The sequence below is a fragment of the Musca domestica genome, unplaced genomic scaffold (genome assembly GCF_030504385.1).
Source record: "Musca domestica strain aabys unplaced genomic scaffold, Musca_domestica.polishedcontigs.V.1.1 27, whole genome shotgun sequence".
Classification (NCBI taxonomy): Eukaryota; Metazoa; Arthropoda; class Insecta; order Diptera; family Muscidae; genus Musca; species Musca domestica.
The window spans coordinates 2,385,724-2,400,153 of NW_026712286.1; the positions used below are offsets into that span (position 1 = coordinate 2,385,724).

Consider the following 14,430-nt stretch of genomic DNA (forward strand, 5'->3'; position numbering starts at 1 on the left):
TAAAGCAGAAAATTCTGGTGTTTAAGAAGAAAAATAAAATAAAAAAAAAAAAATAAAAAACAAGATACAACAAAGTGTTGTTTTTGTGTTCCAACAAGGAAAAGTCAAAAAGGAAGTAGCAGCAAAATCTCCAAACAAACAAAAAAAAGTAAAGCACAAAAAAAAAAAACAAATACAAAAAAAATAAGATAAAGCACAACATGATAAAATACCTATTTTTTAATGTAAAAAATTAGAAAAATTACAAAAAAAAAACAAAAATTTTCGTAAAATCAAGCGTTGTAAATGTTTTTGAGTTCGATTTAAAATAAATTAAAAATAATTTGAAGTGATTTAAATAAATAAGTCATTCAAAGGCAGCAGCTTAATACACATTAGAAAATAATAAAATAAAAACAACAATCTTTTTTCACTAAAAACAAAAAAGAAGAAAAACAACAAAACAGTGTTTTTATTACAAAAATAAAAGTAATCTATCGTTCGTTCATCGTCGTTCTTGTTGTTGCTGTTCTTGAAGAAGAAGAAAAAGCCATGAGTAATGTCAAGTTGACACAAACAAACAGCGAAAATATAATAAGAAAAAAATATTGAAACGGCAGCAGCAGCAGCAGCAAAAGCAGTGCAAAAGAGGAGGAGGAGAAGCAGGAGGAGCGAAGAAGAAGAATAACAACAGTAGCAGCAGCAGCAGCAATACTACACACTATACAAAGACCCCAACATCAACAACAAAAACAAAAACACACATCTTATTTCACAACAACAATAACTACACAACAATAGTGTAATCGTTACACTCAACAAAAAATATCCCTCCTTTGCAAAGTGTGAATTTGGGTGTTTCGGGACATATTCAGCAGCCAAAATTAGTCGTTGTCCAAAATGCCCGAAACCGAATTCGAATTGATCAGCAAGGAGTGGCTGCAAACGAAGCTACGCTCCATATCAGCCTCTTCGTCGTTACGTGATGCCAAAGATTTGATCATATTGGACTGTCGCAGCTCCAATGAGTTCAGTGAGTGCCATATACGCTCGGCCGTCAACTTTTCAATACCCAGCATAATGCTGAGGCGTTTGGCGGCTGGCAAAATAGATCTGTTGTCGACCATAAAATCGCCGGAACTGAAGGAGCGCATCCACAATGGCTATAAGGTTAGCCTGTTTGTGCTCTACAATGATGTGGGTGTGGGTAATCAACAGGATTGTGGCCAGTCCATGGACCTGAGTACCTCATCGGCTGGCGGTGGTGGGGGACCGGTGATTGGTGTTAGTCCCGATACCACCATTAATGTCTTGCACAAACGTCTCATGCAGGATGGTTGTCGCGTGGTTTCATTAAGAGGTAAGTCTTCCAAACCTGTCAACCACACATTGTTGTCATGTGAATGGGATTTCAGTTACCTTTCCTTTTTCTTTTGTTTGATTGTTGGTTTACTTCCAACCGACCCAGTCAGTGGTCAAGTGTAAACATGTGTGCATGTGTAGCGCGCGCGTAGGTCAACGACTTCTTATCTACCAAATATGCTGCTGCTCTTTTGATTTTTTTTTTTCTGATATGGAAAAACAAAAGAAAAAATTGTTTATTTATGAAATTCTTTTAAAGTACGTGCACTAATTTCCCGAGCCGGTGGTTGTGAGTGTGAGGAACCCCTCCTAATTGGTTACAGTAACGAATTAACAAAACAAAAACTGTTTACTTATCATATTGACACAATTTACAAGCAGTCGAAATTTATTTAAGGCGATTTTAATGAGGGTAGTTTGCGGCGGCATGTGGAATTTTGCTGAATTTTGAAAATGTGGGGGAGAAAATGAACTTGGGATTGAATAAAAAAAAAGTAAAAAATAAATCAAAACATACAAATGATCTTCGTCAAACATAATGAAGAGTTTTTCCCAGTTACTGTAATATCTAGATTAACTGGAAAAAAAACTACTTTTCTGCCAATCGAAGGTACTCCAACAACTCTAATTCGAGCGACTTCCTTATATGTTTTTGTTGTTTTGGAAAAGTTCAATCTAAGATTTACGAACAACGAAAATTCTAATACGGTTGAAGAAGTGAACAGTCAGGTGAGCTTTGGGCTTGCTTGAGGCGATCGACACTTTCGTATTTTTTAGTGCCAACCTTGCTTTCCAAAATACTCCAGACACAATAGTCCAACGGAAATTTTGGGTGATCATTGTGGAAATGAAGCGAGGAACCTCATTTTATAACCATTCTTGGGTGGCGCGTGCTGAGTGCGATGGTGCGGATTCCTGTTGGAATGTGCAAGGTCTGCGGCCAAAATGTTTGCGTGCCCAAAGCTTAAATACACCATCCAGATTATTTTACTGGACAACGAATGTTTTCTCATCGGAGAAAACCAAATTCCGCAGTTCACCACTTTTGGCCAAGCGAAGCAACTCTATTTTCTTTCTGATGCGGTGTAAGTTCTTGCACTTTTTGGAATTTCAATGGCTTTACCTCGAGCTCATTTCATTCAATATTTGCGAATAGCATATATTCAGATCACGAGCCATTTTTCGCCCACTGGGACGCGGGTTTCTATCAGGTCGCTTCTTTGCTTTTCGAACCATTTCTGCTGATGTTGCTGTTTTCTTCCGTCAACTTCCTTGACGACAGGCTACGCTACCAGTATCACGGTAACGAGCGATGGTACGAGACACAAAAGATTGATTCTCATTTAAATGCTGGAGTGCTCTTACGATAGCCACTTGGATACCATCACGAATAACTTTTTTCTGGAAAATTCTCACCAAAATGCTTTTGTACGCTTGTAAACAATATAATGAGCTGTCACTGGAATAATTTTAACAGCTGTCTGACGAGTGGCTTAGAAATGACAGCAGTCTGAAGTTTGTTGCAGTTTTTTCATCTCACCCTGTTAGTATATTAAACAACCCAACCAGAGATTTGGTATGAAAAGTTCAGAGGGAAAATCTGAGGAGGTCCTTCTTCTATGACCTACACATGTTTACACTTAGACGATCCTCTATCCACAAAAGATCTATGTATAATATATAATAAATTAAAAAAAAATGCCAATGGACTTCAGACCTAGATTAATTTAGTTCTGCAGTCATTGAAGGTGTATTTTGACATTTTACAATGCAAACGGCAACAGAAGTGACCATGGCAGCAGTAGGTGTGTTCTTTTATAGAAGATATTAATTTTAAAAAATGCTAAATTATTTCATGTTCTCTTTGTCTTTGGCCAATTCTGTACAAAAAGTTATAAATCCGTGGTGCAATTTGTGATTTTTTGCTAATAATCGATCAAATTCAAAATAATAACTTTAAATGTAAATATGTTAAAAAAATTCATTGCTCTTTGCTATTAAAAACATTTTTAATGTCATTTATTTCACAGAATGTATTTTATGTAGGCTCTTTCTGAATTCGGTATTATAAACCCCATTAATTTACATTTCCTATATCCCCATATAAGGCATTGCATGGCAAGTGGCTTTCTCCTTGCCAAAAAAAGCAAATGACAAACATTTTCCGTCACAATTAAGAGTTAATCTCTAAATTAAGTGTTATACTGCTATTCTCTATAGAGAAAACATACTTGAGATGACAATTGAAATTGTCATGTCCATCTAACTGGGTATTTGCGCGCACTCTTTCTTTCTCTCCACTCTCTGTCTCTTATTAATTTCCGGATGTCTATGAATGGGAATGATCTCAAAAACCGAATTGTTTCGTTCATTTGACTTCCTCCCAAAAAAACAAAAACGAAAATAAAAAAACAGCAAACAAAAAATCAGACTCACAGACCGACAGACAGACTGCCGTTCGGTGGTACGTAGTATGTGTCATTATTTAATCATTCTCTGTTCAATGCTGTTTGTAGATTTTTTGTGTTTGTTCTTTATTTCTCTGGCACTCACAACCTCCTCTTTCTCTCTTTTGCTGTAGATTTTGCCTATAAAACGTACTCTTCATTGGCATGAATGAATTGTGATTGACACACAATTACTTTATCTATGAAATGGAAATAAATACAAAAAAGCAACAACTAAAAGAAATGTGCACTGGAAATGAATGGTGGTAGAATAATATTGCCGACAAACATGTGAACTATAGCTGTATAGGTACATATATGGGTTATCTAGAACAGGAGGTATATACCCACAACTGTCTACACCCCCAACCCTTTCTTTAGATTATTGTGTCAACAACTATTAGCCCCCCCCCCCCCCCATCAACGACCTATCTTGAAAAGGAGGAAAATAAATTTATTAATTTATTTTACGGACTTAATTTCATTTATTTATGAGTAGGTATTTGTTAACACAACATCCTCAGGCCGCCTGGCTATCTCTAGGTTTTGTACCCCTGCTCTCCCAGGCATTTCACCACCACCACAATTTTCATTGATAAGATAGATTTGTTTTTGTGTTGATTGCTGCGCTTTTCTGTGCAAATTAAAAGTAAATAAAAGCTATTTAATTTCAGTGTTGTTTTGCTTTTTTTTTTGTTAAACAATTGCATAAGATAAGATACGCGTGACTGTGGCGAGCTGCTGTCTACTCGAGCACAAACAGGAGATGTGAATGATTCTATTATTAAACGTTTTTGGTTTTTTTTTTTTTCAATTAATTGTAAGCTCAATAACCCTTTTGCCTGGCCTCCGTTCCACCTTACAAACCAACCACCCCATCACTTATAGAACTTCCTTTGCTCTCCATTAGCCATTGCCATGGGAACCTAATTAGAATATGAAGCCTTAAAGCGTTTCATGCTGTCTTGATGTTGTTATTGCTCTTTCTTTGAAATATTCTGCTAGTCTTTCATTCGTTGGCATTGTTCTATTCTTAAGCTTTTTGTAATTCCATGAAAAATATGTATTTATTGTGGCTATGAGTATGAGTTGTATGGATCCTTTCCTTCCTTCCCTCCCCCTCCAACAATGCATCAATTTACACAATTTGTAGTATCTATAACCACACTCACACACACACAGGAAACGGGGGGAAATTATTTAAATTAAAATCAACCAGATGCCATTAATTTAGTTGTCATTTCATTATATCAGCTATTTTTCTTCTTAATTTCATATTTGTTTTAAGTCGTTGCAAAACGGAGAACAAAAAACTAAGCGGAATGCTGCATTACAACAACGCAATCATAAAAATATCGGGCTGTTGTAATTTTACGCATTTTATGCCCTCGTGCATTGACAGATGCATAAAAAAACGCAGACGGGCAATGTAGGAGTGCCCTACACAACTGTGTCTGGTCGATTTATTTTTAAAAAATAACACATTTTGTATTATTATTAACTTTAAATGCAAATATGTTAAGTATATCTTGCTTATATTTTATAAAAATATAAATATATAAAATTAATTTGGATTAATTTTGAGGAGAAAGTAATAACAACTTGTTGACAATTTAGAAAGTATTTGAAAAGAATATCAGGACTGTTTTTTGGTTTTAAGGAAGGTGTTTCTACTCTTTTAATAATGTCCACCAAAATGTCAACAAATCTATCCCATCATGTGTAGGCAAATAGGAATATGTAAGTCGACTTTTGATTAATCGATAAATGATCTGTTGGCATATAGGGATATGTAAGTAGATATTAAATAATCATTACAAAAAGCCAAATTCCTTCATATCAATGTCCTGAAAAGCCTCCAAACAATTTTAATCTTTTAAGCCCATGGGAAAATTAAATTCCCCAACTCTTGGGCCTATCATACATTTCCCTCTTTTTGTTTATCGAGATATTTATCTATATGTGTGCTATGTATACGGTTGTGTGTTTGTCTTTAATAATTTCTTGATATTTTTGTTATCTTTTCGGTTATAAAAATAAATATATGTTAGATGTAGATATCACATACAATATCCAAGGAAAGATGTCTTGACAAAAAACAAAATAAATAAATAAAATATTATTATTATTTTGTTTTTTTTTTTTCTTAAGACATCTTTACTTGGGAAATTGGAAAAAATTGTTAGGTCTTTTGTTGATTTTTAATTAGACAAAGAAATGAACAGAATGAAAGAGAAGTGGTGTAATTATATTCTATTATAAATGTTTTCGGTTTAACATCTACTTCAATTAAGGAAACATATCGTTTGGAATATTGGCCGAGAGTCATCTTTTGTATGGCGAATTTCCTGAATTATTGCCTCCAAATATACAGGGTGAGATAAAAAAAACTGCAACAAAGTCAAACGCCATAATTTTTACATTTTTTTTAAATTTATTGAATGGAAATGGAAAAAGTTTCGGAAATAGCATCAAATTTTAGAATAAGTTTAGATTTGTTGGAATTGGTCACCTTTGGACAATTATGGTCTTTAAACGACCAATGAAACCATCACACGCTGCCCGAATGTTGCTCTGCGGTATTTTATGGATAGTTGACGTCTTGCTTAAACCGTTACAACGAGAGAAAAGTTCCTCTAAACCTTCCTCATTAACTGATCACATTTTAGTGCAGGTATTTTGTGAAAGCAAAAGTATACTTCTAAACTTTTCGTACTTTACCTTTAACGAAAAAGTTGAATACGTTTGTGTCAAACAGATGATAAGATCGATTGTATGACACTTTGGAGGACTTTATTTATAAAATACAGCATAAAAACTAAAAACATGAAAAATAGTCCACTTTGCTATTTTTACCATAGGCAAAAGCCGACTTTGCCTTTTAGATTTTTAAAAATCGATTAGTCGAAAGTCGACTTATGCATCCCTAATTTTGTGAAACATTGCTGTGCCAAGTCTTTGGTATTATTTTCGCTCAATTAACTGAGGACCTAAACCTGTCTCTCTGCAATAAGAGAGAGTTCGCTGAATTGTACAAAAAAACTAACTTTAAATGCAAATATGTTATTTTGTCTCTTTTAATGGGGTTAACTGTATTTCAAGAGTCTCATTGTCATTCCCATTTCGCTACACATATTTCTGCTCCACCTTTCTCCATGACATGACTTTCAATTGTAGCCTTATTTTCCACTCAATTAACTTTAAATGCAAATATGCCAAAACGAGAAGTAGCAGCGTGTCAAAGGAGACTCCACTGTAACTGCAAAATAAAAATGTGCACTTTGTGACTTTAATTAATAAAATGCAACCACAATTTAAATAAAGATGATATTATTACTCACTCATTCACATCTTGCAGTCGGGCAGCCAACCAAACAACCAGCTAGTCAGCCAGCCATCCATTGGGACAATCAACCTAAAACATGAGGCCAGACCAAGCTGGCAGCAGGCAGGCAACCAGTCGTTGTCGTCAACTAGCGTAAGTTTAGCCGTTCAATTGCAGTGCTGCATGCATATGTGTACTGGCGGCGGCGGCAAGAAGGGAAGAGGGGCTGGGTAGTTTTATGTTGGAAGAAAAATGTAGTGCTATTAGATTCAAAACGACAGAGAATCATCAACTGCGGGCCTGTAAATAGAATTTTATTACAATTATACGAGTAACTTCCGTTTATAAATAATAGCTGCAGAGAGCGAGAGAGAGAGGGAGTGAAAAGGGGGTAAAAAGAGACGCCCAAACACACACGCGCTCATATTTGTAATAATTTAAAAGAGCTATTTAAGCGTTTAAATTGCACAGTACACAATTCAATTTAAAAACTTTAATATGCCAACAACATATGGCATGGCATGGCGTGGCAAGCAGTGTCGAGCAGAGCAGAGATGCACTGGCATTTCCCATCTTCCAGCAATTGCTTTATTAAAATAATTCAGCCATTGAAATTATGAAAATAAAAATTCCTTAAAATCATTAAGTCTTCCTCTTCTCTTTGTTGATATGTGTTCTTTAGACAAATAGCCAATTTTTCTGTGAGTGTGGAAGTGTGCGTGTGTGTGTGTGATTTCTTCTTAGCTTTGTTATGAGTTATATTTATGAGCTGCATGACCATATTGGGTTTGTGGTGCGTGAGGATCCACTGCAACAGCCTTGCCCCAACAAACCAGACACATACCACAACTTAACATTAGTTAGACGTTCGTCCTTCCTTGAAAGTCATTAACCGAGGTTTGCTGTTCCAGTCCAGGTAGTAGTTATAGGTCCAGTAACCCATTGCTCGCTCGGTGGGTACATGGCAACGTTTAACTTTTGAACAAACCCCAACATGATTAGTTGGCAAACTTAACGTCATTCTCATTGGCCATCATCACCATTGGCTTTTATTATCGTCCTCGTGGTCGTCATTATTATGATGCGAACGGACGGTCAATCGTGATGTAAAATTGTGGAGCTTTAGTAGTTGTTTTTGAATTGCATGCAACAACTCCCTTTGGTGCTTTGGTGCGCATGCGGATATTATTTTAAGAGCTACAGCATGGCATCATAAACATTTAAAGTTTTCTTTTTTATTTTTGGTCGTGGTGTTGTTATTCTTGGCCAAAAGCTCGGCTTGATATTTACGCATCAACAGGTCGTTCCTTGTTGTTGTAGTTCATGTTGTTTTTGTTGTGAGTTTTTTTTTTTTGCTCAAATATAAATTCTTTTTGACTGGACTTGTAGATTCTTTTTTTTCTTTTCAATTCACATTCTTCGTGCCTTGTACAGTGGCCTAAAAATGAGAGAGTTTTTGGAAATTAGCATGGTACAATGAAGAGAAGGTAGGTCAACTTTGAAAAAATTGCAAGTATAGAGGTCTACCTGTTTGGCTTGTAATGTCAGAATTAGTATCAAAACAATAACAAAATCAAACAACTTGTTGCATTTATTTTGAATAAATAATTGAAAACCGCGATAACTGAATGAAAGGTCAACACTTCTTTTCAAAATCATGTACTATATATCTCTAAAGGATTATTTCGCTACAAAAACTCTAGATTTTGTCGATGCATACAATGAAATAAACATTTTGAAAACATCCGAATTTGAATGTTTTCTGAACAATTTTTTTGTTATTGAAAAGAAAACACATACATAAACAAATAAAGATGACATATTAAGCCAAGAAAATAAAAAAAAATTGAAATCATATGGTAGTTCTGCCCTACCTTGAATTCATTGTACCATGGAAATTAGAGACAATTAGAGTTGAGACAATATAACATTCTCTTTTTCATAGCATACAAATTATAGGTGACAACGGCGTCAGGATTCCATAGCGACTCTGATATTCCTTGCATGTTTGCCAGATTGGATGACATGTCGTCCAGTTTTGACACATTTACTAAACTGAAGATAAATCCCTGCCCACTGTGCAGAAAACTTTATCACCAAACAGAAACTCCGTTTATTGAGCTGGAACAGAATCTTGCAACGATAGTTGTTGGAGTAAATGTTCCTATCGATATCACTGCAGAAGTTGGAAGATTCTTTCAAGAATTGACTTCTTTTGGTTGCAACAGCTCTCCATCTCCTCCAGTCGGTGATGGTGCTGTTGCCGCTGCACATATTTGGTGGAAATACTGCGTACAGGCGATGATGAGGATGATATCTTTGTGTTGGTGTGTGCCTGTGTGTGAGTTAGGCCCTTTTATAGATATGGTGAACGGACGGCAAGCACAACAAGAATCAGTCAGAGCCAATACAATGGCGCGTTGCTTAGGAATTTTCAGTTCATATCTTTTCATTAGCTTTTTTCGTTGTCGTTGTTGGTGTTGTTGTTGTTGTTTCTTCAATAAGAATTTAACTGATTTTTCTTCATTCTTGGGTTATTTTATTTCGTTCTTTTTATATTTTCTTTATTATTATGCATTGATGAAGACGGGAGGGTAGGGTAGGCGAGAGGAGGAGTTAGGAATGGCAGTACGGACGTATGGTGGATGGTTGGAGTATGGTGCCACATTCATATCGACGCTTGTTGAATTTCCACTGAACCAACCGAACGTCGTCGCCATGAATGCAGGCAGTTGGTGGTTTGTTATGGTAGTCAGCCACCGATCGATCGGCTGTTGTTTCACCGTCCGCCGGACTGCTGGCTGCTTGCTTGACTGACTGACTGGCCTCTTTCTCAATGCCTTTTTTGTTCATTGTTTGTTATCTTTTGGATTTAGTTCATGTCATCTTTTTTGGTTAGAGCAACATGAATTGTTGCTGTTGTTGTTGTTTTTTATTTCTTTAACAACACTCCTATTAACTTGATTTGTGTTGTTGTTGCTGTTTATTGGTTATTTGAAAAGCAAAAACAAAAAAATATCAACGTTTATTTTGTTGTTGTTTTGACCATCCAACAAAGAGAGAAAGCCTTCAAAGAAAAATAATTTTGAATTGAATTTCACCAGTTTTCCTGTTGCTGAGCTTTTTTCTCTTCTTTTTTCAATGATGATATTTGTTAACAACCAATAATACAACATAATTTTTGGAAACAACAAATCTACATATTTTTGTTGTTTTTTTTTCTCCTCACAACTGTCAAATGTGGTTAACCTGAAAAAACACAAATTAAAAAAACCCACACACCAGCCAAAGACCAAAACAAACAACAAAAACCAAAAAAACAAAAAAACAACGCTTACAAAAAATCTATCAACATAACGCCTAAATATCTATAAACATCAACCTCCATAATAATAATAGTAATAAAAATCTTAAAGCAAAAACAACGACAACAACAAGTATTTTAATAACCCAAAAAAATAGCGAAATTTTTCTAAAAAAAAATTGAAAAAAAAACTCAAACACTTTTGTGTGTGGTGTGTGCCAAATATGGCAACGCCAACACTCCTCGAATCTGGGTAATCACAAAAAATATCAAAAAAATCAAAAAAAAAAAAATTAACGGATTTGTGTTGGCTTAAACCGACGCCAGGCGGACTGTTAAAACTAGGGGGCAATACAATTTAAAAAAAAGAGAAAAAAACGCTAACAACAACTCTAAGAAGCACTTTGTATTTTGAAGGCAATATTTAGATATAAAGACGTGAAATTTTAAGAAGATAATCCTAGCATTTTATGGTCGAAATAACAGTCTTCCAGAGAAGGCAAACTTGCGGAAGGTCCTTTAAAAAAGAAGACTTAATCTAGGTCATCTGAAGACAGAAAACATCTAGCAGGTCTTTTTAAAGCAGGACTCTTTAAAATCGACGAGTGTCTCAGTCATCAAGAATCTCCCACAGGTCTTCTATACCTTTCACAGCTATCCATTACATAGAAGACTCTCTAAGGGTTTTATATAGAAAGCAGATCTTCCACAGGTTTTCCATATATGGGAATTCGCCAGCAGTTCGGCAGCTTGCCTCTATAGGTAATCACTACCTCTAGGTAATCTGAAGACAGAAAACATCTTACATGTCTTATTTAGACAGAAATCCTCCAGCAGAACTTCTAAAGATCGAAAACTTCCTACTCATCTTCTATACATTGGGAATCTCCTACAGGTCTTCTAGTGGTATGCAACCTTTTACAGCTATTCTTTACATATAGGACTCTCTAAGAGGTTTTTATAAAAAGTAGATCAACAGGTCTTTATAGATTGAAATTCTCCAGCATTTCGGCAGCTCGCCTATAAAAAAGCTATAGGTAGAAAACTTTCAAGTCTCCTATAGGTAGGAGTCGAATTCCTATAGGGTTTAAAAAAAACTCCAAGGTATTCAAAGGATGTAATAGCCCCAAGAGATGGTAAATATATTGAACACTGGACGTTTATAGGTAGAATACCTTCAACAGGTATCCTATACATAGAAGACAGGGTTTCCATATGCAGGAACCCGTTTTCCATATGCAGGATCCCGTTAGACTGTCTACGAATGGGAGACCACGTACTGGTCTTCTAAAGATAAAAGATCTCATAAACTAACTCTGTAGATAGAAGATCTCTTAAAAGTCTTCTAAGGATAGAAGACCTTCTTCAAAACTTCATTACAGGTCTTCTTTTTTAGAAAAGTTTCTGTGGGCTTTTTATATAGAAACCTCCTACTCTTATTCCATTGATAAATGAACTCCAAGAGATCGTCAAAGTATTGTGAACATCCAATAGGTCTCCTATATATTGAAGACCTGTTTGCAGGTCTTTCATTTGTAGAACCCCCTCCTCTGGCCTTCTACGAACAGAAGACCTCATAAAGATGAAAGACCCCTGCCCCTTCTAAAGATGAAAGACCCCCAAAGGTCCTCTGCAGATTAAAGATCTCACACAAGTCATCTAAGGCGAAAATATCTTCTTCAGAACTACTAAAGATAGAAGAATCCTTACAAGTCTTCTAGGCTCCTTAGAGGTCTTTTTTTCTGGAAGAGTTCTTGTTGGGTTTTTTATATAGAAGGCCTCCTACACTTCTTCCATGGATAAATTAACTCCAATATATTAAAAACTCCAACTGGGCGACTAGAAAGAATAGCTGCAATAAGTCTTCCATATGCAGGAACCCATCCTCAGACTGTCTTCGAATAGAATACCATCTGAGGATGGTATCTTCTAAAGATGGAAGATCTCAAACAAGCTTTCTAAAGATAAAAAGACCTTCTTCAGAACTACTAAAGGTAAAGGAATCCTTACAAGTCTTTCCATACATATAGAAGACCCTCTTTAGGCCTTAAATGAATATAAAACCTGGTGCAGGTCTTCTATAGAAAGGAATCCTAAAGACTTCTTACAGGTCTTCTATAGTTAAAAGAACTCTTGCAGGTCTTCTAAAGGGTATAAAACATTATCCAGATATTTTAAAGATATAAGATCTTATACAGATCTTCTCATGATAAAAGCCTTCTAAAGGTTTTTTGTAGATAAAAGACATCATAAAGGACTTCTAATGTTCCTCTTTGTAGGTTTTCTCTACACAGCTTCCAGCATCTCTCAATACACATAGCTATGTATGAAAGTATGTATGTATATTCACATATATAAAATCATTTGTATATATTGGAAATTTAAAACATTTTTCCATTGGAAAATTTCCAATTTTCTTTTTTCCGAAAATTACAACTTCTCTTTATTACCTTTAATTTCCGTTTCGCATAAAGTCAATTTGTTCGACGATCACAGCAGAAGTAATGTAAACTTTCAATTTTTTTTTTTTAATTTCTGAATGAATGTCGGTCCATGATACACCGACGCCTACACAACTCATTATTTCTTATAAATGAATTAAAAAAAAACTAGAAGATGAAGAAGAAGAAGGAGGAGGAGGTAAAAACCAAACATTTCAACACCTCGCGCAACTCAATGAAGAAAAACGAAACAGAAATGACGATCATAAACAGCAGTTCACACTCAAAACTCAATTGAAATTTTCAAAAACAAAAAACAAAAAAGATACATGGTCCGTTCGTTCAAAGCATATGAAAGGAAAAACTGAATAATAAAATGCAAAAAAAAAATCCAAAAAAAGTAAAGCCAATAAAAAATAACATCTGATGGAGGAAGGCAGAGAGGGGTGGGGCAAGAAGTAAAAAACAGAACTAAATTCAGACAACAAAAAATTGCAACAATAAACGGTGTTGTTGGCGATTTCCGGTCGTTTCGATGTGTGTGTATGTGTGTGCGAGTGCGGATCGGTCAAATGTTTGGGAGCGCAACGGACGTCGGGCAAATAATAAAAGTAAAAACAACAAAGGAAAGACAGAGAGACGGACGGACACACTCTCAGACAACAGTACTCTTGACTATAGCCAGAGTCAGGCAATCCCCCCTTTTTCGCCCCCACCCCCATAATACAATAGTCAATCGTCAGTCATCATATATTCAGACAACACAAATCGGTCAAGCACAGGAGGCAGCAAACCATATTTTGTTGCCTTGCAACAAAACGTAACAACAACAACAACAACAACGCCAACAACCAACCACTCAGTGCTCATACACAAATGACAGAGTCAATACTTAAAGCTTAGTTAAGAGCGGACGTACAGAATAAATTAAGTGTCTTGTGAAGAATTATTATAAATATGTTCTTCGTTGTTATTGTTGTTGTTGCTGTTGCATATTTTCCTCTTTATTTGTTGTTGTTGTTCTCCATTTCATTTGTGGGTGTTTTTTTTTTTGTTGTTGTTGTAGAAATATGAAAAGAAAGGAAAAAAAGATGTACTTGAAAGGAATTTCTGGCTTCTTTTGCGTCTTAATGACGAGGTGGGTTAAACGAGGGGAGGAAGAATTTGTCTTGTCTTTGGATTTGGACTACTCTGAAGAGGTTTGTACCGGAACCTTAAAGAATGTCTTATTATGCTGCCAATCTATGGTTGAAAACAACACAATCTTGTCAATACCATGCACTGTTCCTCATAAGAAAGCGTGTTTGAAATTCAAATATAGATGGCGTTCGGCATGACATAAAAATGTAAACATTGAGAAGGGAAGTAATGTTCAATTTTATATCAAATACCATAAAGAGAGGAATTTTAGTACATATTAGCTATAAGTAAATTGAGTAGGTGCACTCAAGTGAGAATATGCCTTAACGCTCGAATATTTTGCTGCCGTTTATCCAGTAGGATGATGTCTTTGGATTTGGACTACTCGGAAAAAAACTTGTTTACCAGTGGCTGCAAGAGATGTCGGTTGTC

The 14,430-nt window shown here is 35.6% G+C and overlaps 1 protein-coding gene across 1 annotated transcript in view; it reads left to right on the top strand.

Annotated features, from left to right (window-relative positions):
• The first annotated feature begins 272 nt into the window (after positions 1-272).
• The window catches only part of LOC131803122 (dual specificity protein phosphatase Mpk3-like), a 36,018-nt gene continuing 21,860 nt past the window's right edge, over positions 273-14,430 (top strand). Inside the window, exon 1 of the mRNA XM_059124164.1 lies at positions 273-1,339. Coding sequence (XP_058980147.1) covers positions 880-1,339 — 460 coding nt within the window. The 5' untranslated portion in view covers positions 273-879. The remainder of the gene's footprint in view (positions 1,340-14,430) is intronic.